Here is a 24,953-nt window from a genome sequence, read left to right on the forward strand (position 1 = left end):
ATTCACTGGGAGCTGCTGGAGACAGAGAATATTCTGAGTTGGAAGGGATCCACAAGAACCATTGAGACACACAAGCAAAAGCCTTGAAGGCAGGGACAGGGAGGGGGTGAACCTCGGTGCTTGGCTTGTGATTTTTCCACGTACATTCATCTGGAAGCCTTTTGCTGCTGTTCTCTTTTCAGCTGTCACTTCAGCACAAGGATGTGAAATTTCAGAGGAAAGGAGAAGCACTCTCAGCCTATCTTGTTGGTTTGAACCACAAGTTGTGGTTTTGTTTAAAACAGAAGAAAGAGATACGCCTGGCAAGGAAGGACAACCTCAACCCTCAATGGTGGTGGTGGCTTCAGAGGTCCTTTGGCCCAAGCAGATGGCCCAAGCACCTCAGGGAGGACAAGAAGCCAGTTTCCAGGCAGAGGAAGCAGGACAAGGGCACTGCTGAGCTGCTGAGGCCTGTTGTGCTGGGTGAGATTTCCACCAGTGCTCAGGCCCAAGCCTCATGTTTCTCCTGGGCTGTAGCACAGCCAAGTTCAGCCCTGCTTTGGCCCCTGGGCAGCAGAAGGATCCAGAACACATATGTACTTCCACCATGTGCCATGCCAATCTAGAGCTCAGCCACCCTCCTGCCACCCACTTAGCTCCAGTGACCACTGAAGTGACCACCTTGCCTACGCCCGAGTTTCCACTTCAATTCCACAAGGGACAGAAACAGCAGCGACTCTCCTGTCCAGTGCCCCATGTCCTGGACATGGGCAGGCCTTGTCTCCCCACTGCAGCTGACGCTCCCCATGGGTGTGAAGACAAGGGCAATCTGCTTGATGTTCAGAAGAAATTGAATCTGCAGAGAGAGTTTGTCTCCAACTACATTTTTTGAACTTTTAAAGGTCTTTGAGCCGAAACACGGCATTATCCAAACAGAACATGTTGCTATCATAAACAACACAGAATGAAAATACATAAACTAATTAAAAGAGAAATAACTTACAGCCAGTGAAACCCAAAACAACAGGATGGAGCAAGGTCTTTGTGGACACACTGAGGCAGACAAACAGCAGCATATGAGACTCACAGGGAGATGAAATGGAGGGAAACCACAGGAAAATGGCATAACCGGGAGGAGAAAGTGTTGTCCAATGCACCCAGCATCAGGCCTGGAAGCAGGGATTTTGTGTCTGATCCCATTGCCTCACTGTGAGAGGCAAGAACATGGGAAGTGGTAGTACAGTATGGTTTGTGGCCAAAAGTTAGATGAGACCCAACAGAGGTAGCACAATGGAAGTGGAGATGAAGGGGAAAATGACCTTTTTTTCCGTTTGGATAAGTGTGCCCAGCTGAGCCCAGGTTGCTCCTCACACTATTGCACACGCCACTGGTGAGAGCCCAGCCAGAGCTACTCTGTTCTCCACAGATAAAACAAAGGGCAGGCAAAGCCCTAGACTGGGAACAAGGAGCCTGTATGATTGGAACTCTCTGGAAATAAAACAACCACCACTCAACGCATTTGCATTCATATTTGTGAGGCAGCACCACAGGATTGTCACTGCTCCTTGTCTCAGGGAAGGAAAAATGACCTTTTAGACCCTGAGTGCTGACAAGCGCAGGCAAGTGAGTTTTTAGCTGGGACTACAGTATCTGTAAACTAGAGAAATTTATTTTGCTTTCTTTGATAAGGCAGCTGCAGTCTGATGCCGAATCTGCCCTCTTTCACCTGTCCCTGCTGCCTCAGGGACACAATGTAATAACTTATTTTAATAGGTCTCAAGTGAGCAGTGAAATCCATAACCACAGAGTTTGATGGCTTCCTGCTGCAAAAACACTTTGTGTGGAAGTGTGGCTGCAAAGCCCCGTTTGCTTCGCTGGAGTGCCCCAGCCGGCTCAACCAGCACCAGGTTCCTTTGGCTCTCCATTTGTTGCATGACAGAAATCAGTTCCAGAGTACCTGGGAACCAGCTTTAAATACACAGTATTTAGTGACTCTACTGGCTACATTTTAGGTTGAGTCTTTCCATCTCTTCTTCCCTCTTCCAGCTGTATTTTGCTCTTTGGCCTTGCTGCAGTTGTCAAGCACTTGAAATAGTGTCTCTGCAAACTGGGTGAACTCCATCTTTATTTGCCACCTGATGTTTTTCAGTCCACAGCTGATACAGAACCCATGAGAAGGAAACCATGACTTACCTGGGAGGGGTTTTAAGACAGCACATTGCAGAAAGGACCTCAGTTGAGATGAAGAGATGCTTGCCAGGGGGATACAGGACCGTGAGGCTGCCCCACGAGGGAGAGGGACCCTGGCCTCCCCACAGCCCCCCAGCAGAGCCAGCAGTTGGATACTGGTCCATCAACAGCCCCAGCCCAAGAGCAGCAATGGGGCAGGTCCAAGGACCACCCAGAGGTCTGGGCAGGAGCAGCCGGAGAGGAAGATACCAAAATATGGGCCTGAGACCCACCTGGGAAGACCCGGCCAGCACTTAGCTGGGATGAGGCACACAGCCAGCACCGACCAGCCAGCACCAAAGCCTCTGGCTGAGCTGAACTGGGGCTGCTTGGGCCCAGGAGAGGCTGGGCAGGCTCATTAAGGCCCATTAGTGCTCCCAAGGCCCAGCTATTCATTTCTGCATCAGCTTTGGCTTGTTTTCCCCTCATCCTTTGCCGAGGAGCAGCCACCCCGCTGGTGCTCTGCTCTATGCAGCTCAACTCCCACTCGGGGATAGCGCAGGCAGCTGCCGTGGCTCCCCCGCCATCCCTCCCTCTCCAGCCTTTAAACTCTCATGTTTCCTTGTATCAAAGGCATGGCCAGCTGTAAAAATAATATCCTGGCATGGATGGAACATACGGCACAATACTCAAACACCTAAGCAGAGCACAGCGAGGCTGCGTGCGGCGAGAGAGAGAGAGAGCGTTTGAAGCAAAATTAATTTTGTTTAATTTTATTAAAGAACCAAGGGTGCTTCCCAGATTTTAAGTGGCAACAGGAGGAGCCTGGCATGTCCCTCCACCAGAGACAGACAGGAAGAGCTCATGGACCAAAGGGAAGAGAGCATATGGAATGTGTTACCCATGTCTGTCATTGAAGTAAGGAGCTTTAAAGAGTTCAGAAGGAAACTAGATACATTTCCAAACATTAAAAGGCTGAAAAATACGGGGTGAGTGACAATGCCCAGTGGGGAGGGAAGAGGACTCCCATTGCCTTCCCTCTGACTGAGAAAGCCTGAAGCACTAAAGTCTTTTGAATATGGAAGTTGTCAAAAACTGGTTAAAGATGTGCACTGAAGAGCTGAAAGACGAAACTTGAAGGCATTAATCAAGAAGGGGTTTTGGGGAAATAAAAAAAATAAGTGCCCAAATAAATGATTAAACTTTCTAGGTGCCCATGCTCTGGCTATACACACCATTGGAAATGTCAGGCTGGCTCCACCTACTGTGTCCCAACCCAGGCTCTACTTTCTAGCAAGAAGACTACAGCTAGGTGCTTTTAAAATAGATTGAAAAGCAAAAACAATTGAAGTTTGTAAATGAAGCTTCTGCAGCACAGACCATCAGCAAGCAGTCCTGGCCCCTTGTGGCTCCTGATCAGAGCACCCACTCCTCTGCCAGCAGGAGCAGCAGGAAACTCACCCCCACCCATGTGCAAACAAAAACTTGCTCTGAAGCTCTCTAGTGCTGTGCATGTCACCTGCCACTGGCCAGGAGGTGGCATCCCCCTTCCCGCGGGGGTCCCAGGTGCTCTGGAAAGAGCAGGGAGGTGAGGGCAGGTCACCAGCTAAATGCAGGTTGAGATGTACCCTGCCAGCCACAGGATAGTCCCTGGTCCCTGCTGAAGTGAACTAAACATCTCCTGCTTCTGTTGTCTTTGCTGATGGGGCTGTTGGTGCAAATGAAAACACGGCTCACACAGGTGCCTGAAAAAGCTCCAGAAACTGAACATCAGCATTCTCTGTCTTCAAGCTCCCGTGCCAGGTGTTGGGCAGCAGGCCCTGCATCCTGAGCCCGAAGGCAGAGCACTGATCAGGAGATGAGTGCCCTGCTCCTGCCAGGTCTGCACTGGGCAGTGAAGCACAGCACCTTCCCACCAGTTGTCCCATGCAGGCAGCGGCACTAGGAACCTGCTGGCAATAGATGGCAATAAAATCATTACAATATTCCCTTCCACAGTCAAGAACAAAACTAAGGAAAGTGCTGTTGTTAGTCTCCAGCAACTTGGCTAGACATCTCTGGCTTGGACAAAGGGCAGCTGCTCTTCCCAGTGGTGCTGGAGGCATGACAGCCTTTGGGAATCAAGCTTTAGTTGTAGAGTATCCAAGTACATTTGCTTTCCTGCCTAACTCTGAATTAACATCCCATTCTTTGCCTCCTCAAACTAAGAACATGCTAGAAATGCGATATCCTTCCTCAGAAAGGAAGGAAAATGTGGTTTCAGTGTGCAGTGAGAACTCCCAGCTCCCGTTTAGCTGCCATTGCAATGACAGGTACTTACAGGCTCGCACTCGGATAGCTACCCCCTTGCACTGGTTATTTTATTTTGAGTTAGCAAGTTGTACTATCATTTGGGAGTTTGCATATCACAGATTAAAGCATTTCAAATGGCCCTCCAAATCCTTCACAACAATGTTTAAGCCATGAACCGTAACATTACAGTCTCTAACACCTTCATCATGTGCATGGTTTTAACACATGGGAAAGAGACTTGGAAAGGATAACCAGGGTAAAAGTGAGATGAAAAAAATCCCAGGCAAACACATAAATGAGAAATGGAAAACAAATCAAAGGGAGACAACACCCAGAAGAGTGTCTTAGCTAGCTCTGTGTAGCCATAACAATTACCAACACTGTAAGGTTTTGAATGTATTGTTCTAGTCTATCCCCTGGCCACATAACTCAGCCATGTGCAGATTGCTGGAAGGGCCCATCTCCTCTCTTATGTGTCTGATCTGGTCAACTGCACTGTGGTGACAGGCAGAATTCAGCTGGTTTTGTACCAAATTGGTGCAGTTGCTCTTTGAAGTTCTGTGCTATGAAATTGATCTGAGCTGTGGTAAGAAATCAAGTGACGTGTGGAAATTGTCTCACCACAATGCCTGTTCCTATTTTTTTGGTGCTGCTGTTGCTTTCCCCTGTCCTCCTCTCCTCATGTTACTGCTCTTCTCATCTGTGATCTTTATTTTGTATGCTGACAGAGGCCAGGATTTACATGCCTGGTTTGAAATACCCAGGAGTCCTTATCAAGATGTACCAATCTGGTCTTAAAGGAGCAATTAAAATAAGTCCCATGATGTTTTGATCCAGAAGTCTTGCCACTGCTAAGCTGTCTGCTCTTTTGCTGGGGCAGGTGCATATCCTGTAAAAAACATTTTAAAGAAAGGAAAGGAGCATTCTGATAGCCACACAATTCCTTTTATACATCATATTTACTCAGCCTAGACATGCCATCAGTTTCAAATCTTAGTTTTGGTCAAAACAAGAAAAAAAATCTGAAGCTGTTGAAATGGCATCAAGCTACAAATTATGTAAAATAAGATTATTTTAATGTAATATTTTATTATATATATTTTATTATGTATTGCATAAGAAGTTCCTAAGCAGTATTTTAATACCAAAGCTAAGTGGCAAGTAAGTTTTTAAAGCAACAATACCCATCTTTCTGTAGTCACACCAATGAGCATTGGTAGGAGTTAATTCTTATCTTTGTATCTGTCTTCAACATCCTCTGCCTCAGGAAAAAAGCATACTTTAAAAGTCAATAAGAAACGGACATTTTAGATCAAAGTTCTAAGATGAATGCACAAGTGGTTAAGATACAGCTTTCCTTTGACCAAGTTCAGCACTTTTTTTCAGCCTGTGCTCTTGTACCTTGTGTTGTTGATTAATTCATACAACAGTGACCCTTTACACCATTCAGGGAACACATATCAATATTAAATATAAAAGTTTTATTATGTTCTGTCTCTTGGGCAAAATGTTCCCGAGCATGAGATATTCCAGATAAATGTCTGATCTGTGGACCTTCAGGCTAAGTAGAGAGAGATAAGTAAGAGACATTATCCTCAAAGATAACCAGACTGCCTCAGGAATTACTCTCAAAAAAAAAAAAAAAAAAAAAGGGCTCCACAGTGCTCAGAAAGCATTCCTTGTTGTATGAGTGCAAGTATCTAGAACCATTTTAATCCTCAACAGTTCTTAAGACACAGCTTTCACATCTAGCTGCAATTCTCTAGGTCTTCAATATTCATTGTGACACTTGAGCTATTTTAGCTCTGGTTTGGGTTGGAAGGGACCTTTAAAGGTCATCTAATCCAACCTCGCTGCAATGAGCAGGAACACCTTCCACTAGATCAGATTGCTCAGAGCTCCATCCAACCTGACTTTGAACATCTCCTGGGATGGGGTACCTACCTCCTCTCCAGGCATCCCATGCCAGTGTTTTACCACCCACATAGTAAAGAATTTTTTCCTAAGATCTAATCTAAATCATCCTTCTTTTAGTTTAAACACACCTTCCTGGTAGGCAGCCTTAAGTATCAGAGGCCACAATAACATCTCCCCAGAGCCTTCTTTTGTCCAGGCTGAACAATCCCAGCTTTCCCAGCCTTTCCTCACAGGAGAGGCGCTCCACCCCTCTGATCAATCTTCCATGGCCCTTCTCTGGACCCACTCCAGCAGGTCCACATCCTTCTTATGTTGGGGAGCCGTCCCAGAGCTGGACACAGTACTCCAGCTGGGATCTCACCACAGAGGAGTAGAGGGGGAGAACACCTCCCTCAACCTCCTGGCCACACAGTTACCATGCTTTTTTTTTTTGAGAGACAACAAGTAGTACACTCATCATGTGAGAAAACATATAAACATGAAAAAACACAGCAGAAACGAGCATTACGAAGTCACAAGTCAAAACTTACTTAGATGGCATGAAGATGCTGAAACCAAATTAAGCTGAAGCATCTGAGATTACCTCAGTTGTTAAAGCATGGTGCAAATAACACCAAGGTCATGGATTTGATTACTTAAGAGTTGGACTTGATGATCCTTGTGGGGCCCCTCCAACTCAGAAAATTCTGTGATTTCTGTGATCTTACGTTGGTACATCAGAAGTTCCCGTGTATTCCACTGGTGGAGTTATGCTGCCACCTATTGTGAGGATGAACCAGACACTCGTTATTTTGCTAGGCAACGTTTGCAATAATTACCAGTTGTCTTTTTCTCTTTTTTGTGTTAGAAGTACTTTCTTCTGAAACATCTGCTACTGATCAATGATGGTGAGAGGCTGCAGGCGTAGGTGGCCCTTCAGCCTGAGCAAATATAAGTGTTCATATATTCTGATCTCTAATCTACCACAATGCACAGTTTAATTTGGCTCTGATGCTCTCAACTCAAAAGCTGGTCCAAAATGAGAACCCTGTTTGTCTACTCCCATCAGTGGTCGAGGAATGCAGCCATGGGCAGAGAGGCAACACGCTCCCCCAGCATAATGCTCCGTAATGTGCTTTTCCTTCCTCCCTCCCTTTTGCAAGGAGCACGGGACTATAGATTAGTTCCACAAAACTGAGACAGCACTTGAGCTATAGTATAAACTCACAACTGTGCCTTTAGGACACCTCTTCTTCCCCCCAAGTACAAGGTCAGTCCACATGGCCTTTATATATATTGCGCCCGACTCCAGCAGTTACCAGCCCTGAGCAGAATGCTTTGTTGCCCAAACCTACTTTTTTGTGTGCACAGAATTTAGGCAAACTTATTTTACGAGAGCCTCAGGAGTCCCAGGCCAGCACACGGCCAGAGGCTCACAACATAAGCAAAGCTGAAACTTTGCTTATGGTACTTCTGCCTCTCTAAAACTGAAGTAGCTTGGCACCAGTCAAGTTCTGCTGTTCTCAATGTACCTTTGCCCACCTTTTTACTTCCCCTCTGCCTTAGCACAACACAGAGATGCTCTGTTCCTTCACCTCGCCAGTGGTATCAGCTAAGCCAAGACCTAGGCACTAGGCCATCCCTGCCATCTTAAGGTCGCTTAGCTGGGAAAACGAGGCCATCTGTTCAGCCACAGCAAGCAGCGTGCATCACTGCACTCCCGTATGCTCCCTCCTTCCAATCCTCCCCATGCCTGCCTCATCATTCATTTTTCCTTCCAGCTTTAGGAACCAAATGGTTCCAATCCAGAGCAGCATTGCAAACCAGGAGTAGCACAGTACTCAGGAGTCACTCCTGGACAGCTCAGAGAGCTGCTCAGACCAACCAGCCAGTGGGATTTTCTCTTTTATCTTTTGGACATTCAGCAGCTTCCAGGCCACTCAGCAGGAGACAGACTTTCTGGAGCTGCAGCTGGAGTGAAACCTGATTGCACAGCCAGCAGTGGTGCAGCCAGAGAGGACAGCCAGGTACGAGTGCTGTCAGGTCTCCAGCAAAACAAGCATCAGAAGCATGAGGCGTTCCTGCTGTTTGCTGTGCCATAGGGTACATATTTTTACACTTTTGAATTGAGTCCAGCCAGGATCTGTCGAAGTCAGGACTGCTTGCAGCACAGAGGCAAACAAGCGTACCAGCAACTCAGGACAGCACTGTAAGTAGCAGATGGCATTTGCAGAGTAGCATCACAATTTACAAACTCCTTGGACAGGTATCTGCACTCCCCTGTGTCCACGGAAGGGACACGGAGCACTTGCAGCAATGGAGGCTGTGTGATGGTGTCTGTGTGACTCCTGGGTTCAATACCTGACCACAAGTATGGGAATTGCCTGAAAGAAGTTGGGATCACGGGCAACTTTCAGCCTCCTCATCCCCTCAACTGGTCCTCTCCAGGAGGTTGTTCTAGGGAGTAATCTGGGATAAAAATGCATGATATTCTGTGGTCCTTGGCTCCACAGACAAGCTGCAGCTAAGCAGCAGGAATTAGAAACACTGTCTTTACAGCAGAATGAGATGAGAGTCCTCAGTACCTTTTTCTGCCCAAGTACAACCTGAGCACATCCAGACACTGCATTCCTATCAGACCCTTCAACTGCCCTGCAATCAAGAAAACTTTTCTAAGCTTCTTCCCTACTCCCAGCAACTCCTGTTGCCCTTCCCTCTATTTTAGAAATAGAAGATCTCAGTTTCTGGTCACTACATGAATAGGTGATACACTATTTGCATGGCAGTAAAAAAAAAAAAAAAAAGCATGTTTAACCTAGCTTTTAGCCCAAATCCAGGAGCCATCAGGTTAGGATAGGCTTACCTGTTCTGAAAGAGCTGCGGTCCAAGTCCTGGATCTATCACACAAGGATGACCTGTTTCTACCAAGAGCTCTACTATATCTTAAAGAAGCTTAAATCAACTTGACTTCAGTCACAAGACTGACCTCAGTTTAAGTCAAATACTCTTGGCTTTGTCTCAAAAGTTACAAATTCCAACCAAAATGGTAGCTTGCCAAACCCCTCCATGATCCCATCCCTACACCCAGCAGCAGTGATTCACCATTCTCAGTGATAAAGGACAGTACATACACACAGGTACTTTTTTTCTTTTTTTTTATTGCTGTTAATTCAAGGAAAAAGGTTGCATAAAATCCAATCTCTTCTAGAAATATAAGTGACCTTTCCAGTACATTTCAAATATCAAAGTATATGGTAAACATACAAATAAAGAGAAGGTAACATACCTCCTATTTACAGTACAGTATTTTAAATCATAAAATAAGTTCCATAAAGTACAACTGGCAGGTAATTCACAATACAAGTCCATTGGTGGTTTAACACCCTCACTTCAACTCAAACGCAGTTCATTCATTTCAAGTGGTCCAAAAATACCCAGATCAAATAAAAATTTTAATCAAAATAATTTTCATTTACTACTTAAACTTTTTTTTTTTTTTAAATTAAAGCTTTCATCTACCTCCCTCCCCTTCCCCCCCCCCCCAAGAAAAAAGTTTCAAAATGTACACTGGTGCTATAAATATAAATGCTACCTATGAAGAAATGTAGTAATCAAGCTTTTTTTTTTCCTTCAAGTTTTTCGTTTGTTTAGCAATTTATTAGACAGCTGAACCAAAGATTGATTTTTATTTCATCCCTCTACTGGACACTGGGTCTGATTTTAAGAAAAAACATTTCTGCCATGAACTGTGAGGAATGCCAAACCCTATGGATATACAGTGGTAGTTGTTCATCGGTGTTGAATGCAGCAGTCAAAAACACACTCGTCTTCCAGATAACCTCAGTGCACTTTAGGAAATCAAATATTACCTGGAAGCAATTTAGTACATATATTGGCTTTTAAAAATAAAATAAAAAATACAGCAGCATTAAACTTACTTACTCATGATACTGACATGTTTAATACCATCTTAACACTCATTTCAGTCTTTCACATTATACCGTAATTACGCATAGTGGTAAATTGTTATAAAATAGTGACTTTTCTATTTGGTAGACAGGTTCTAATACTAATACCTGACTATTTTGTAGAAAACCATAGCTTTTGTTCAGTTTGAAATAAAACATTTACATTCTAAGTACAATGCAACACTGTAATAGTTTAGGAAAAAAATATTCAATCAAGTAATGTTCATTCTGTGTTGACACGATGTAGAATAGCTTTTAAAAAGGAAAAAATGCCGTCAACTTTCATTACAAATGCAAACACACTGAGTACAACATTCATACCATTTTTTTCACCTTTGTTGCTGAACATACAGGCTAAAAAGCTACAAGGGAAGAAAAATCTGTCAATTTAAGCTCGTTCATTTTTCTAAATCTGTTCCAGTCCACACAGTTTCAGCCCCTTCCTGCTCTATGTGTTTTCATTTGTTTGGGCCTCTCGAAAGCTGCGTATCTGTATTATTATCAGATGTAGTACACATACAGTATCCTGTTTTCCTTTGGACTCTGCTAATAGGATGTTTGAACATCTCCCCTCAATTCATGAGCATTAAATTTAGAGTACGGGCAGGGTCTGTATGAACTGCTAAACACCCATGCAAGTCCAACGAATCCACGTGGACAACCAGGGAAAGAAAAGAAAACAGCAGCATAGGGAGAACAGGGAGGGAGGGAAGAAGATTGTGGTGGGGAACATGACCAAGTTTCTTCTTTCACCATATGGCTGCTCCACCAGTGATGTCAGAGGTCAGAGGAATTTTTTTTTTTTTTAAACTGCAGTAAACATTGCACATGTCTCAAGTCTTCAGTGCAAAAGCATGGTTCGAATGCTCTGTCTGATTGTTTGGCTGTGTGTGTGAATTACATGCATTACGCAAGCCTCTTGTAGAACCAGGAGGAGACCAGGGACTCAGCTTTCTTCTTTTGTACGGAACAGAGGTGCAAAAGCAATGAAAAACTCCAAAAGAATATAAAACCGGGAATGTCCCAAAACACAAGCCCAACCTCCCCCTCCCACACACACCTTCCCCAATTTCCCAAGCTTCAGTTTAAGTAGGCAATGTTTACTTGTTTCAGTCTGCAGAATCCAAGGTATCATTGGAAGGGGGAGGGGGAGGTGCGTATCTCAGTCTGTAAGTGCCTAAAACAGGAAAGAGAACTACTAAGTCACTGCTCACAATTAAAATGGATTACAAAACCACTACAAGGTATCAAAATGGACATGCTCTTCAAAAGGCACTATCATCCTCCAGTCCTTTTAAAGTAGGTCGTCAGACTTTATCCTATTTTCTTTCATCCTCTTGCTAGAACTGTAAGTTTAAAAAAAAGATTTAGAGTGTAGATAATAGGACTTGAGCTTTACTGGAAAAATGCAAAGAAAACATGGTCCCCATCAAGGTTTATCTCTCCTGTTCTGGTCCAATCAAACTACTAAAGTCAGAATGGGAACAAGGGCAAGAATCAAAAATAACTTGTGCTTGATGCAAACCCTGCATTTTCCCCACTCTTCTGGATGGAGAGAGAAATGGAAGCTATTCCTTTTATACTTAGTTCCAATTGGTTTCTGCCTTTTTACTGCAACTTGTCTGAAAAGTTAAATGCATTGCATGACAGGGCACAGAAGGATGGCTGATTGTGCAAAGATAAGCCCTAGAAAACTTAAAATATCAAATGGGCAGTCTTTCAATCAAATGGACATTTCTTTCAATTCTCAGAAGTTTTAGGAACCCAAGGTCATAACAGACATTAATCGGTATCTTTCACTTTTTGCCAACAAGTTCTCGCAAAAAGCACCTCACTGAAAGGGAATGGGAAAATTGAAACAACATGCAAGTCTCAACATAATGCCAAAACCAAACTGGTGAAAAAAGAATGACAATTTAGGACTGGTATCATTTGACTTTCCAGCTCTGAATCATACCCATTTTCAACTTCACGCTGTGAACCCCGTTCCCTCGCACTGTTCTACAAGATTTTCAGGCAGAGATAGGATACTTTGCAGTTTTAGAGCAGGTCACTAGTGCACAACCATTTACACAAAACATACACACGCACGCACGCCTTTCTGCAAGACCAGAAACAGCACATTCAGAAAGGTAAAGAGAAACTGCTAAACTCAAAAGCAAGTCCGCTGGGAGTTATCATGATTACCTTGTTGACTGGCCTCCATGGATGACTGCTTACAGTCCTGCGCATAGTGTCCACTTACACCACAATTGTAACATGAAACGTTCCCATTCTTCTTGGGTCCTGACCCATTGGTGTTGGCAACTACGTTAGGTGCTGGATATACAGGATAGAACCTCCCGAATCCTGCCATCTGCTGCATACCATAGTTGGCTTGGCTCCCCATCACTGGGTCATGCATAAGCCCGTTTGCATACGGAGACTGAGGCAGGAAGAACGGAAGTTGTGTTCCATTGCTTTGATGTGCTTGATTGAGGTAGCTGCCATTGCAAAGTGATGGCAGAGTGAAGAAAGATGGAACTCTGTAGACTTGTCCATGAAGTGGGTTATGATAAAAATAGCTATTAATCTGAAGGCTGCCATTGGTCCCACAGCTACACCTACGTCCACAAGAACCACAAGGGCCAGATCCTAACTGCTGCGGAGGTAACATTGTCCCGTTAGTGTTATTATTCCCAACAGCATTTATGTAGGATGTGCTGTCACTCTGTGCAGTGCTGTGTGTTAGAGCGGGGCTCGGGCTGGGGGCAGGGCCTGGCGTGTGTGTCGGGATTGCAGGAGGAACAGTGGACTGGACCTGACCAACACCGAGGCCAGCGGACTGAGGTGGTGAGGAAGTTGCTCCAGTGCTCAGCACGTTTGTATTCTGGTTGGGCAACACACTGGTAGCGTGAGGGCTGCCTGGCAAAGCGTACGAAGCTGGTGGAGGTGGCGGTGCTGCTGTGGAGAGACCGGCTGCTGGAAGAACTACCTTGAGATTGGTAGGCTGAGGGATTGCTCCTGGGTTTCCCTCAATGTGAGGCACCATTTGATTCAGTCCTACCACCTGGGACGCAGGTTTTGTGATGGGATCTGTAGTAGGAACTGGGGATCCTGGGAAACTACCTGGATTGTGGACTGGGATAAAGGCAGTATTTGGTGATCCAATACTTAAGTTTCCTGTCGGCTGCTGTGGTCCATTAACTGTGCAACTTTCTGATGATCCCTGTGGAGATGGGATTTTCAACCTATGTATTGCCAAATGCAAAGCAGGGCTACCAGGCTGGACAGAATGTGGAAGGAAAGAGGATGGGACTGGCAAAGGGGAAGCCATCAGCTCAAGGCGTTTCTCAGGTTCACCAGAGGTCACTGGGCCCATTCCCGCAGGAGGGGAATTCGCAGACTCTCTCACTGGCGAGACAGCAACAGGTGTGGTAACCAGCATTCCCATCGTTTTACCGTCTGCAGATATGGGTGGCGGGACAACTGCTTCAGGCTTTTGGGCAGTGCTGTGCATCACACAGTGTAAGGCAGGCATGAAGGAAATATGCTGAAACTTTGCATTCAAAGGATCTTCTGAAAGGCTCCCATTTTCATTATTCACTGAAGAGATCTGAGCAGATGATTTGTTCATATTTGATGAACTGACAGCACTGTAGCCTGTAAACCTGGTTGTATTCTGATTCCCAGAGTCCTCAGAATTGCTGTCTGTATCTGTAGGGACAAAACCACTTGTCAGTCAGAAGAATGAATCTCAAGCATCAGAGAATCATGCCCGGGACTCATTTACCCATATAAAACCTATTGAGTTTGATGACATGAATGATAGTTACGCCTTCCCAAACTGTGACAACTTTGATATTCTTTTCATTCACCCAAATTAAGCTAGGTCCATCTTCATGACTTGCCTATATCCACCTGCCCAACTAGCTACTGTGCTTTATACACTGTTGTGTGTATCTGCAAATGTGAAGAGTAGGCGACAGAGTGAATTAGGAATTTGCATCTGTCTAGAAAGAAATTAACACAGCCTACTTAAATTTGGAAGGAGTGAAAAACTGCCAGTACAAAAAGACAGAGCTCCCGGACATGCCACACGTAATTTGATATAAACCCAGCCCCTTTCATGCCAAAGTTTTCCACATTATTGTACTGTGGAAACTTTTCAAAAGAGCTATACCACCGAGGCCAAAAAATTACTACATACATTTAGTAACCTAAAACTCAGTGGTATTTAAACTGTGCTAGAAGCCCTCGAACCACCCAGTCATGAAATCCACAAAGCACAATGTATTCAGTGGCTAATTCAGAAAACAAAGTAGCTGATCAAACTGAAAAACTAACTAAAATTAAGGCAAGAAAGAGATCAGTCAAGGAACAAAGGCATTCATGCATATTCTCCATAAATACAACCTCTGTCTTTTTCTTCTTCGCTATCAAAGCTTTCCCTCCCATCATGTCGTGGACTAGAAGGAGAACTGTAACTTTCAGATGATGTTTCTCCACACGTATCATGACCAGATCCAGCGTCCAAATTCAGATCTAAAAATAAAAGTTGTCAGTTTTATTTTTGATCTCAGTGTATGGAAGTGAGCTTATTTTGGTTTTCTCACATCTCATGCTAGTTGAGACTTTTGTCTGTTCCTACTTAATTGCATCTGTCCCCTGTATTCCTATCATTTCCACTCCCAGCACTGAGGACTGGTCTCGTCCCTAAATTTGTGATGATGGAATCCTTGGTGTCAAAGAAGATGGTACTGAAAATTGGTATTTATGCAAATCAGTGACAAGAATGATGATCCTTAATGATCCCTTTGATGTTTATACCAGACTGTACTACAACACTAATTTCCTCTGAACGGTAGCGACCCAACATTTCCGCTGGCAGAGCTGCAGCGCTCCTCGGTGACACCAGCACAGGCAGAAAGCGAACTCAGCGGGACATGTCAAAACAATGCACCACTTCACAAGCCACTCTTCTAGAACAGGCTTTAACCAAACTCTATCAACAAATTCTGTTTAAAGAAAAAGAGATGAACTGAAAAAGTGGTAAATTGTTTTCTAAATTCTGAATGGATCACGGGACACTCATTTGCTGGAAACCAGCATTCAGGGTAGCTGCTATGGTTTGGCTTTCAAATTCAGCCTCAGAGGGGAAGAAGAATGACAAATTCACCCTCTCTCAGAATCTATGACAGACACTACCCGGAAACCCCAGCTCTCAAAACCTTGGTTAGCAAAACTTCAGGACAAAAATTAGAACGCTAATTATTATAATAATAATTTATAAATAAAATCATTTTTTCCATTTTTTATTGCTACTGAAAGTTTAACAGGTTGAGATGGGTCATCAAAAAGCTGCCTTAATGCTTCAATTCTTGGAATAATTTCCTGGATTAAACCCATAATTGCTTAAATTATTTTAACAAGTACTTTGAACATCGAATATAACCTGGAGCCTCTATGTGGCCCTGGGATCACTGAGAGCTGGAGTCTGGAGTGCTACTCACAAAGTTACCATTGTAACTAACTGATGCTTCAGACAAGCTCAAAATAAGGAGGAAAAAATGAAAGAAAACATGATGCAGTTAAGAATTACAGAGTCAAAATAGGGCATTTCAAATCAAGCCTGGATATATAAACCTAGCAGAGATCCAGACTGCAACATGAATTTTTTTCCTTAGACTATGTCTCCAATAAGTATCTCAAAGGACATTTTGATGTTTAAATGCGGGTTGAAAGCTCATCTCTGAGCAGGACTTAACGGCTTCCAGACTCTGTGGGTTACAGCTTCTTTTTGAACCAGCCAACAGTCACCAGGAGGCAGTTCCACATCTGTAGAGTGGTGGGTAGTGAGCAAACAGAACTCCTATGGAAAAGTATTCCCTATTAACTTTGCAGAATCAGAGAATCAACTAGGTTGGAAAAGACCTCTGAGATCAAGCCCAACCCTATGCCCAACACCAACTTATCAACTAAACCATGGCACCAAGTGCCACATATCCAGTCTTTTTTCAAACACCTCCAGGGATGGTGACTCCATCACTTCCCTGGGCAGACCACTTCAATACCCAATCACTTCTTCTGTGAAGAATTTTTTTCTAATGTCTAGCCTAAACTTCCCCTGGCACAGCTGAAGTCTGTATCCTCTTCTCCTGTTGCTGGCTGCCTGGGACAAGAGACCAACCCCCACCTTGGTCTACACCCTCCTTTGAGGTGGTTGTAGAGAGTGCTAAGGTCTCCCCTTATGCACCACTGCATCACCTCCTCAAGTCATCGTCAGTTCACAAAAGCTCAGCGCACTTTGCCTGACAACAAAGCAGTAATCAATCAGAAATGCATGCAGCAAAGCTCTGCTGTACAGTATGCTTTCTGCTTAACAGCCCTTAACTACAGCTTTCCAAAATTGCTCTAGTTTTGCAATGTTTGTGGACTGTGAATTCTTAAAGTTTTAGTCAAATGCTGTTTGTAGCAGGTAAAAACACCTGCCCATAAAACATGTCAGTAACTCAGAATGGGATCTAGCTGGAACTCTCCAAGGTAAGAAGCAGTGAGAAGAAAGAATGAAAGCTTAACCAAGACTCGCAAGTGGAAGCAACAGAAAGACAAGGCAATTTTAAGAGTCCTTTCAACACTTATACCAATTAGGTAGTGTAGAAAAAGGCAAACTCTTTTGTCAACCTTCTGTCATGAGTACTACATATTAAAGAGGCATGGTTGCAGCTGATACCGGGAATTTAGAAAACATCAAGATGGCAAAGTCAATGGGTAGCACAGACCTTCAGAAATTTGTAATGAAGGTTGGAGACTCAGTTTACTAAAGGAACACAAATATAATTTTGTCTTACAACTGACTGATATACACAAGTCTTGGCCTAGACACTACATTTAGGGTTACCCTAACCTGAAAACCCTGCTAGGGCAGCATACACAGTTCTGTGTTGTAGCTCAGTGGTCACTTGGTTTAAACACGACAGTGCATCAATGGCTCATACCACAGGTTTTATACAAGTTCCTTGTGGGCCATTACACAGCAGATGAAGAAACTAGTAGGCTGCAAAGAGAACACTAATGGCAAGATGCTCCATCTCCACACACTCAGACTGCTAAATTTCATATAGAAGTAGCCCAACAGTAGCTGTTTCAACAATTGGTCCACCCCGTAAGCCAACTTATGGAGACTTCACCAGTATTCTGCCACCTTCACCAATATTCTGCCACCTATGCACAAAGAGAAACACCCCAAGTGATTGGATACAGAAGATTGAGTCTAGTGTGTTCTACACAGCAAGTCAAAGCACAAATCAGACTGTCAATATGCTGACTTGCACCAGAACATTTTTCAGACTTGTGCTTTCCCCTTTACAGAAGGCCTCGAATAAATCTGCAAGTTCTGTTTCTTACTAACAGCTTTGGAAAAAGCACCTTACCTTTTGCTGTCCCAGTACGGATGTGCTGTGATGCTGCAACTCGAACTCCATTGCTCCTGTTAGTCAACCTGCAGTCAGTTTTCTTTGCTTTCTCCCTGTGTAAATAATTTCATGGCTTTTTTGCAAATGCGTGAGCACAAATAACCAACCATGAATGAACATGGAATGCCACTGGAAGCAAAAGCAGTGAGTCCAGGCCAGAAATGTGTATTTAATAGATATAACAACAGATTCAGATAACAAACAATTAAATAGAGGCTGCTGCTGCAATATACCAGGAACTAAGCTGCAAGCAGTGTTACTAAACACTATGAATAAAGATCTGTATAAGAAAAGACACCTAAAGGAAATGGTGCAGCAGACAGTAAAGTCATTTTTGAAAGCTGGTGTGTGTAATGCAACCCACACCAGTCTAACATAAAAGCATCTGGGTACAGAGTAACAAAATGACAGAAACTTGGAAGTAGGCAGAGTACTAGGTAAGGGTGGAAGTGCTTTCACTTCTCACAGTGCAGAGTTGTGTAGCCTGCAGGAAGTTCAGAAGTCCTCTGATGTGCAAATTATCTTCAATAAGACATTTCAGCCAGTTACCACACACTGCATAATGTTAAAGGTTGCCATCAACCCTCATTTGATTTTCAGTATGTTCTGGACAGCTTTACACCTTTTAACTTTCAAATAAATATAAAGGGAAAAAGGCGATTTAGTATTGGTTAAGAATGTACTTCCACTCCATCTTTTTGTTAAATGACAAGTGATATTTTGATAAATAAATGCATTCACTTAAATTCTATTTTTCAAGTTACTTCTTTACAGAATATAAAATAAAGATTTTTATGTAGCCTAGCCTCACCCTATGCTAGCTCTTGTCCCACCACAGCAAATGAAAGCACCTAATTGATTGCAGACTCTGTTTATCAGTGTGAATGCATTACACTTTGTTTCTGGATTACCGGTTACATTGGAAACCTACTTTTCCAGCTGTGGCTTTCCTTTCTTCTTGCTTACTGTAGACAGACTTCGTTTTTCCACTGTGTGCTAGACAGAAAAGACAGACGCCAGTCAAACAACAGAATTTGTGTTATGAAAGCCAAGAAAAACCCCCCTTCTAGACCGACAGGTTCAGAAGCCCAAGATTAGTGTGCTCACAGGTGCTATAACCACCCAAACAACCACCTGTTCAGTGCATCTGAGCCTGTAAAATAATGCATCGTGTCTTGTGTTTACGTCAGTATCAGCAAAACACTCAGCAAATTCCTGCTTGAAAATATGCCAGAGATATCAATCAAATTATTGTTTACATGCTGTTCTTCCTCCAGAGGATAAAAACAAATGTGTTTCATCATATACCTGCTAAAAAGGTCAATCATCAGGCTTAAGGAGCTACAAAATTTGTTGATATAAATGGAATTATTTCATAGTTGGGTGTGGGAAGTACACGTGACAAATTATTTCTACATATTGACAAGCAGGTACCTAGCCTTAAACTGGAGGCTTAAGCTGCTAAACTAACTCTAGAATACAACATACAAGCACATAAGAAAAAACATAGGACCTATACCATTTTCAAAGTATGCTATTTCTAGCTGTTATTAACAATTCATATTTGGCAAGGAAGTAAAATTTATGAGAACTCTGAAATAATCTCTGTCCAAATCACTGCATCTGGACTTCCCTTAAATAGCTTTTCCTCTGCTTTAGTATATTAATTTTTTCCTTGGTTCAAGCTTGCAGTAGTTCAAGCTTTGATGCAGCCTACCATTTCATGTTTAGAAGCCAAACTCAATTCATTACCCTGCTTTATGAAATAAGGAAACTACTTTTGTTTGGCTTGCTATTCCACATGTAACGATCAGTGGCCAAATTCTGAACATAAATAAGAGTAGTATCAAGCAATTCTAACATTCTGGGTTTTTCATATATAAGCAGTGCGCAACCTTCTTTCCCCCAATTTCAGTAGTAGATAATTTTATTTATAAATAATTATTCTGCTTACCTATATTCACAATGAGATTGAGCACTGAAGAGAAACAAATCTCACAAAAAGTGTATATGCATTCAACTATTAGCTTTCTTCAAAGATTAATCCTTAAATCATACAGGTAAGGCAGAGACAATATGTTTAACCTGTTGTACCTACTCTAGCATTAATAGAGTTTAGCTACTAATACAGTTTCTAGTTTGTTCCTTGCAATAACAGAAATTGCTCAAGCATTCTGGAATGCTTGGCAATGCTACCTACAGTAACACGAAAGTGCCTGATTAGAAATTAACATTAGGCTTTTCTGATTACTTATATTCTCCTGGGGAATTTTATTTACAAATTCATAAACAAAATATTCAGCTTTCTGGGACAGTGGTAAGGAATTATGGGGGGTTTTCTAATAAAGGTAAGTCAGTAGCAACTTCAACACTTGTTTTGTACAATTTTAGGAGGGCTTTTCATCTTTTAAAGCTAAATCTCATCATGTGTAGTGGACAGTCTTCTCAAGTGTCTCAGAATACGGCTTTGAAGAAAAAATAGCAACACACCTGGTCAAGTAGGTTAGTACAGTGCTCTGGGTGCTGCTGGACAATACAGCCTTTCCTCCTCCAGTCCATTACTCCATTCTGCTCTGAGTGCTGTATGTTAAGGCTATCCAGTGAAGAACACTTTGCACTGCTAGTGCTGCTGAAAAGAAAAAAAAAAGCCCCAAAAGTTATGCTGATGTCAACAAACCTGCAAGCTGTTCTTACCAACATACGTGTTTCGCAACATGTTGGGAAATTTTGCTTTCAGAAAAGCATAGGAATTTTCAAGAGATTTAAAAGATGTAAATTACAGCAATTCTTGTGCTCTAAAGTTATAATCTGACCATAATTGGAGTTCCTTTTTCATTTGTCTACTATCCACTATAACTTGATGTAAAATTCAGAACAACAGAATTTGTAGAAAATAATAATTGAGGGAAGAGTTTCCTTGGATATTTCTACACACAAAAACTTTTCTATTTTCATACCACATGTGTGGAAATTTTCCAGATAGAAATGTATTCTGAATTCATCTTCTTTTTTCTTATCATTAATGACAAAACTGGAATTACTTTGTAATCCCTATTTCAGAATTCATGAGTTATTTAAGGAAAGGAGCACACAGTTACTACAGATCATACTGCAGCTGTGTTTGTTTCAATTTCAAAATAGTCATCTTGCTTTGCATTTTTACCTTCAGGAATGCTAGTTTTGAGTAGTGCTGGAAGTTGCACTTGGCATTTACTCTGGACTTCATAATGATTTCCACTGAAGCTTTGGTCTACAGCAGCTGGTCAGAAGCAATATTTAACTAGGTCTGAGACCCACAGTCAACAAAAACTGCTGGAAAAACAGTCAGGGTTCTGATAGTCAGTAGGGCACAGGGACCTATAACCATTTTGTGTCTCATACAAAATCATGCCTTACTGCTGCTAAATGCAAAAGAAAAAAGAAAAAAGGCACTAACACTTTTAAATCCTTATCTAAGTACTTATGCTGATAATTGAAAGTGTCTTTTAATTCAGGGCTGTCGGCAAGCTGCTTCATGAAGGTTACTGCAATATGAAATGTTACTCAGTTCCCATGATGGCAGAAATCCAGCACACTTGAAAGCACAAGACATGCTCAAGTTCCAGTAGCTACTTACCAAATACCTCTGTAAGGGCTCAAGCTACTTAAAAGATACACAACAGAATATGAAAAAAAAAAATTAAGAAAATGACAAGAATCCAAGAAGGTTCCAAAAGACAGACATAAGCCCCTGACTGCAAAGATAGAAGCAACGTCACTTTAGAAACTTCTGCCAAGTGGAGGTAAATGATTTCACTGCCAAATTTGCAGTCATTTCATGGAAACTGTGATATTACTAAAGTTTTTATTTTATATGTGTGATCTCATTCCTACCAGTAAATTTTTGGACTTTTTTCAAGAGTAAGGCTACAATACTGAATGAAAACAAGAGGTAGACAGATGCACAATGTACCAATGGTTTTTGAGATGAACTGCTTGTGACTCGAAACAGCTTTATGCATATTTAAAACAGAAATGTTTCATTCAGTGCCATTTCTTTACAACCCATACAACAGGTATAGATTTTAAGGAGACAGACACATAATGCAAACCAGAGAGGACTAAGAGACCTCCAGCAGTCAAGGAGTAAACATGTTTTCCCCTCTTATGTAAACAGAAAATAATAGTTAGCTAAAGGAGTTTCCTTCACAGAACTTTGTGGAAAGGTCTGACCCTCTCTTTCCTACCTGAAAGACAGATCCTAAACTACAGTCTGCCTTAGTGAAATTCATTATACAATGAATAAGAAAAAGACAATTTCTTTATTAATAACTTTATGCTACTAAATTTGGATCCGGCTCTGACAACTTCATAGTAGACTGTATATCCACCAGTATAATCACAGATTTTGTCAAGATGACACTTTCTTCTTGAGGAAATATAAGTTGAAAGTAGGACAGTTAAAAACCAAAACAGACACAAACCACTAAGTTGTTTTATGGTGAGTTCACAAGAATTTTATCTGTTAAAGATCTGTGGACCTTAAGCAACACTGTTCTGTGCTATGTTTATATTCTAATTATTGCAACTCCAGGTAAATTTTCACCCCAAGATTAATACCTTTTACAGATAAATCAACACCAAACAAAATTGTAAATCACAATAAATTCCGTATCCATTTTTTTCCTCTTAATTTAGTTGAATTATTGCACAACTATGTGCAAACATATCCAAAGTTTTTGGTCAAAATACATTGATGAATGAATTCACCTTAGGTGCTTGAGGGATGTGAAAGCACATATAAACTACATTAATATGGTTAAGAACTGCTTCCACTTACAATGGCCATAAACCAGCAAGGCATGTGTGCATTTGGCAGTAAGCAAGGGAAAGAATGGACTACCTTCTCCTATAAGGTCCTCTTTGAAGTTACTTAAGCCTCAAATCAACAGCACTGGAAATTTTCAGTATAAGCATGGGGTGTGTGCACATAGAAAAAATACATGCCATATAGATTTATGCTACTCATCTTATAAACACAAATCAAAACATCAATTCAAATAGTGAAGATTCACAAAATTTGGGAAAGAAAAGATATCCAAATGACCTAGACCTACAGACTTAGAAATAGGGTCTTCTGAACTATTTTCCTAATAGAGATTAATTTAATTACAACTGCCCAAATAATAAAAATAAGACCAGAACACCCAACCACAAAAGAACAAAAACCCAATAAACAAGTTTTAATCTAGAAGGACACATACTCTCAATGCACTAACAAATGGAAGTTCAGACATGTAACATGGTCACCTTACATCCTAGTACCTACTTGGCAACAGGACTTTTTCCATTATGTTTCTTGTGAACTGCTGTGTGTTGCATTACATCTGGAAAAAAAACAAAGCAAAATTTCAACAGCAATTCCCACTTCATCTTTTAGATCAAGCCAACAAATTCATCTTTCCATCACTACCAGGGGCACAGCAGAAGACATCTTCATTAAAAAGGCCAGGCTTAATTTACAGTACTGAAATTAGCAGGTGTTGCACAAAAGACATATCAGTGTGTACTGAGGATATAAACAAGACTCTTTACCTTCCATTTCACAGAAGAATGAAACAGAAAGAGGAACTATGACAATGTTAATGTTTGCTCACCTCTATATTTAATTCTAAGCACTGAATGCATGACTGAGTATCACCAGTATGAAAGAATGGAGAGAGAAGAAAGGAATGAGTCAGAAAAAATACAACATTTTGTACTTTCTTCTGAACTGCTGAAGTTATTCTCAAGACTATGTCACACATTCTGAATAGCAAATGAAGACACCTAAAGTATTGCTTTCTGAACCTCAAAATTCACTATGCAAGTAAAGCTTTACAAATTACATCTGACAAGAACAGATACTGCCTCGAGGCCAGGCTGGATGGGGCTCCAGGCAACCCAGTATAGAGGAAGGTTCCCTGCCTGTGGCAGGTGGTTTGGAACTTTAAGGCTCCTTCCAACCCAAACCATGCTAAGCATCTATGAAGAAAAACTAAGAACTTTCAGACACAGTCTACCCTTTTCTTTAAGGCAACCGTTAAATTTTAACAAAAGCAACTGTTCTTAATTCCAACTATAGATTATCTTAGTATTCTTGGTAGCTATGATTTTGCCTGAACTCCTCTCAATGCTACACCTAAGTCCAAACTATGGTTTAAAAATCTGAGAAAAAAAAGCCATTATTTTTAAACTTCTGGTAAACACTTTGACTAAAATGACACAAAAGATGTTCTGAAATGCATTTGTAGTTTCACCAGGTGAAGAGATTCATGTATTTTTAAGAACAGTACATAAAAGACTATTTGAGCAAATATATTGTAAATTTACATGGTGTGTTCTGAACTCTAAAGAATATGGCAATGATTATTTTCAGAAGAAAAAGCTGTTCAAACTGCATATGTAGATTACTGAATTTACATAAGTCCAACAGGAAACTTCTTATTCGTTATTAATGTGAAAGAGAAAAAGAGTGCCGTCATTATGTGAAAGCCAGCATAAGTGTTCAGTGGTCTGTGTTCTCCCATCAGTCCCACTGCCCATCCTTTCCACCTAGCAGGAGCTTCCAAAACAACGCAAACCCAGCTTGCTGGTCCTTTCAGAATAAAACTACTGACTAGCCACCAGGCTGCTGCTTCCACATGTGAACTGTTTTTGGGGCATTTGAAAAACAGCAGCTTTCAGACTGTAATCAATACTCACTGCAGTCCCAAAATTATTAACAGTCCACAGTATCAAAACAGCATAGGTTAAGAATAAGAAGAGGAAAACTTGAACATCCTTTCTGTGTAAAACTAGAAGCTAAACAAATTTGGCATATTTAATGTAAAACAGTCTGCAACCCTTGAAATACTGCACTTAACTCTGAACCCTGGTAACTGAAGAATAAATAGGAAAAGACATGGAAGTCTACAAATAATCTTGGCTCAAGCAAATTGCAAAGTATATATTCCTGGTTGTTCAACACAGCTGTGAACTTCTGCCTTCTAGCTGTCTATGAATGCTGCCACTTCTTGAGTTATAGAACAACCTCTTAAGGAAACTGCTGAAAGTACACAAATTCTTCATTCGCATAGCAGATTTCATTCAAATTTTGTACCACTTTATACCAATGAAGAAATCAGTCAAGTGCATGATTTCCAGAATTGAGTGTGGTAAAATATCTCAAAGAACC

At 41.8% G+C, this 24,953-nt stretch overlaps 1 protein-coding gene across 4 annotated transcripts in view; it reads right to left on the bottom strand.

Moving 5' to 3' along the window:
* Positions 1-9,474: 9,474 nt before the first annotated feature.
* ZCCHC2 (zinc finger CCHC-type containing 2) overlaps positions 9,475-24,953 on the bottom strand; it is a 45,068-nt gene continuing 29,589 nt past the window's right edge. For 2 of the 4 annotated variants that reach the window (XM_032117084.1, XM_032117066.1), the window contains 7 exons: positions 23,067-23,124; positions 20,249-20,384; positions 18,690-18,754; positions 17,717-17,811; positions 14,700-14,828; positions 12,492-14,000; positions 9,475-11,481 (listed from right to left, as the gene is read on the bottom strand). In XM_032117084.1, the coding sequence (XP_031972975.1) occupies positions 11,414-11,481; positions 12,492-14,000; positions 14,700-14,828; positions 17,717-17,811; positions 18,690-18,754; positions 20,249-20,384; positions 23,067-23,124 (2,060 nt within the window). In that variant the 3' untranslated portion in view covers positions 9,475-11,413. Of the gene's footprint in view, positions 11,482-12,491; positions 14,001-14,699; positions 14,829-17,716; positions 17,812-18,689; positions 18,755-20,248; positions 20,388-23,066; positions 23,125-24,953 lie in introns of all 4 variants that reach the window. The other 2 variants (XM_032117075.1, XM_032117056.1) reach the window with 1 other exon arrangement.

Source organism: Corvus moneduloides, chromosome 1 (assembly GCF_009650955.1).
Source record: "Corvus moneduloides isolate bCorMon1 chromosome 1, bCorMon1.pri, whole genome shotgun sequence".
In the NCBI taxonomy this organism is placed as follows: Eukaryota; Metazoa; Chordata; class Aves; order Passeriformes; family Corvidae; genus Corvus; species Corvus moneduloides.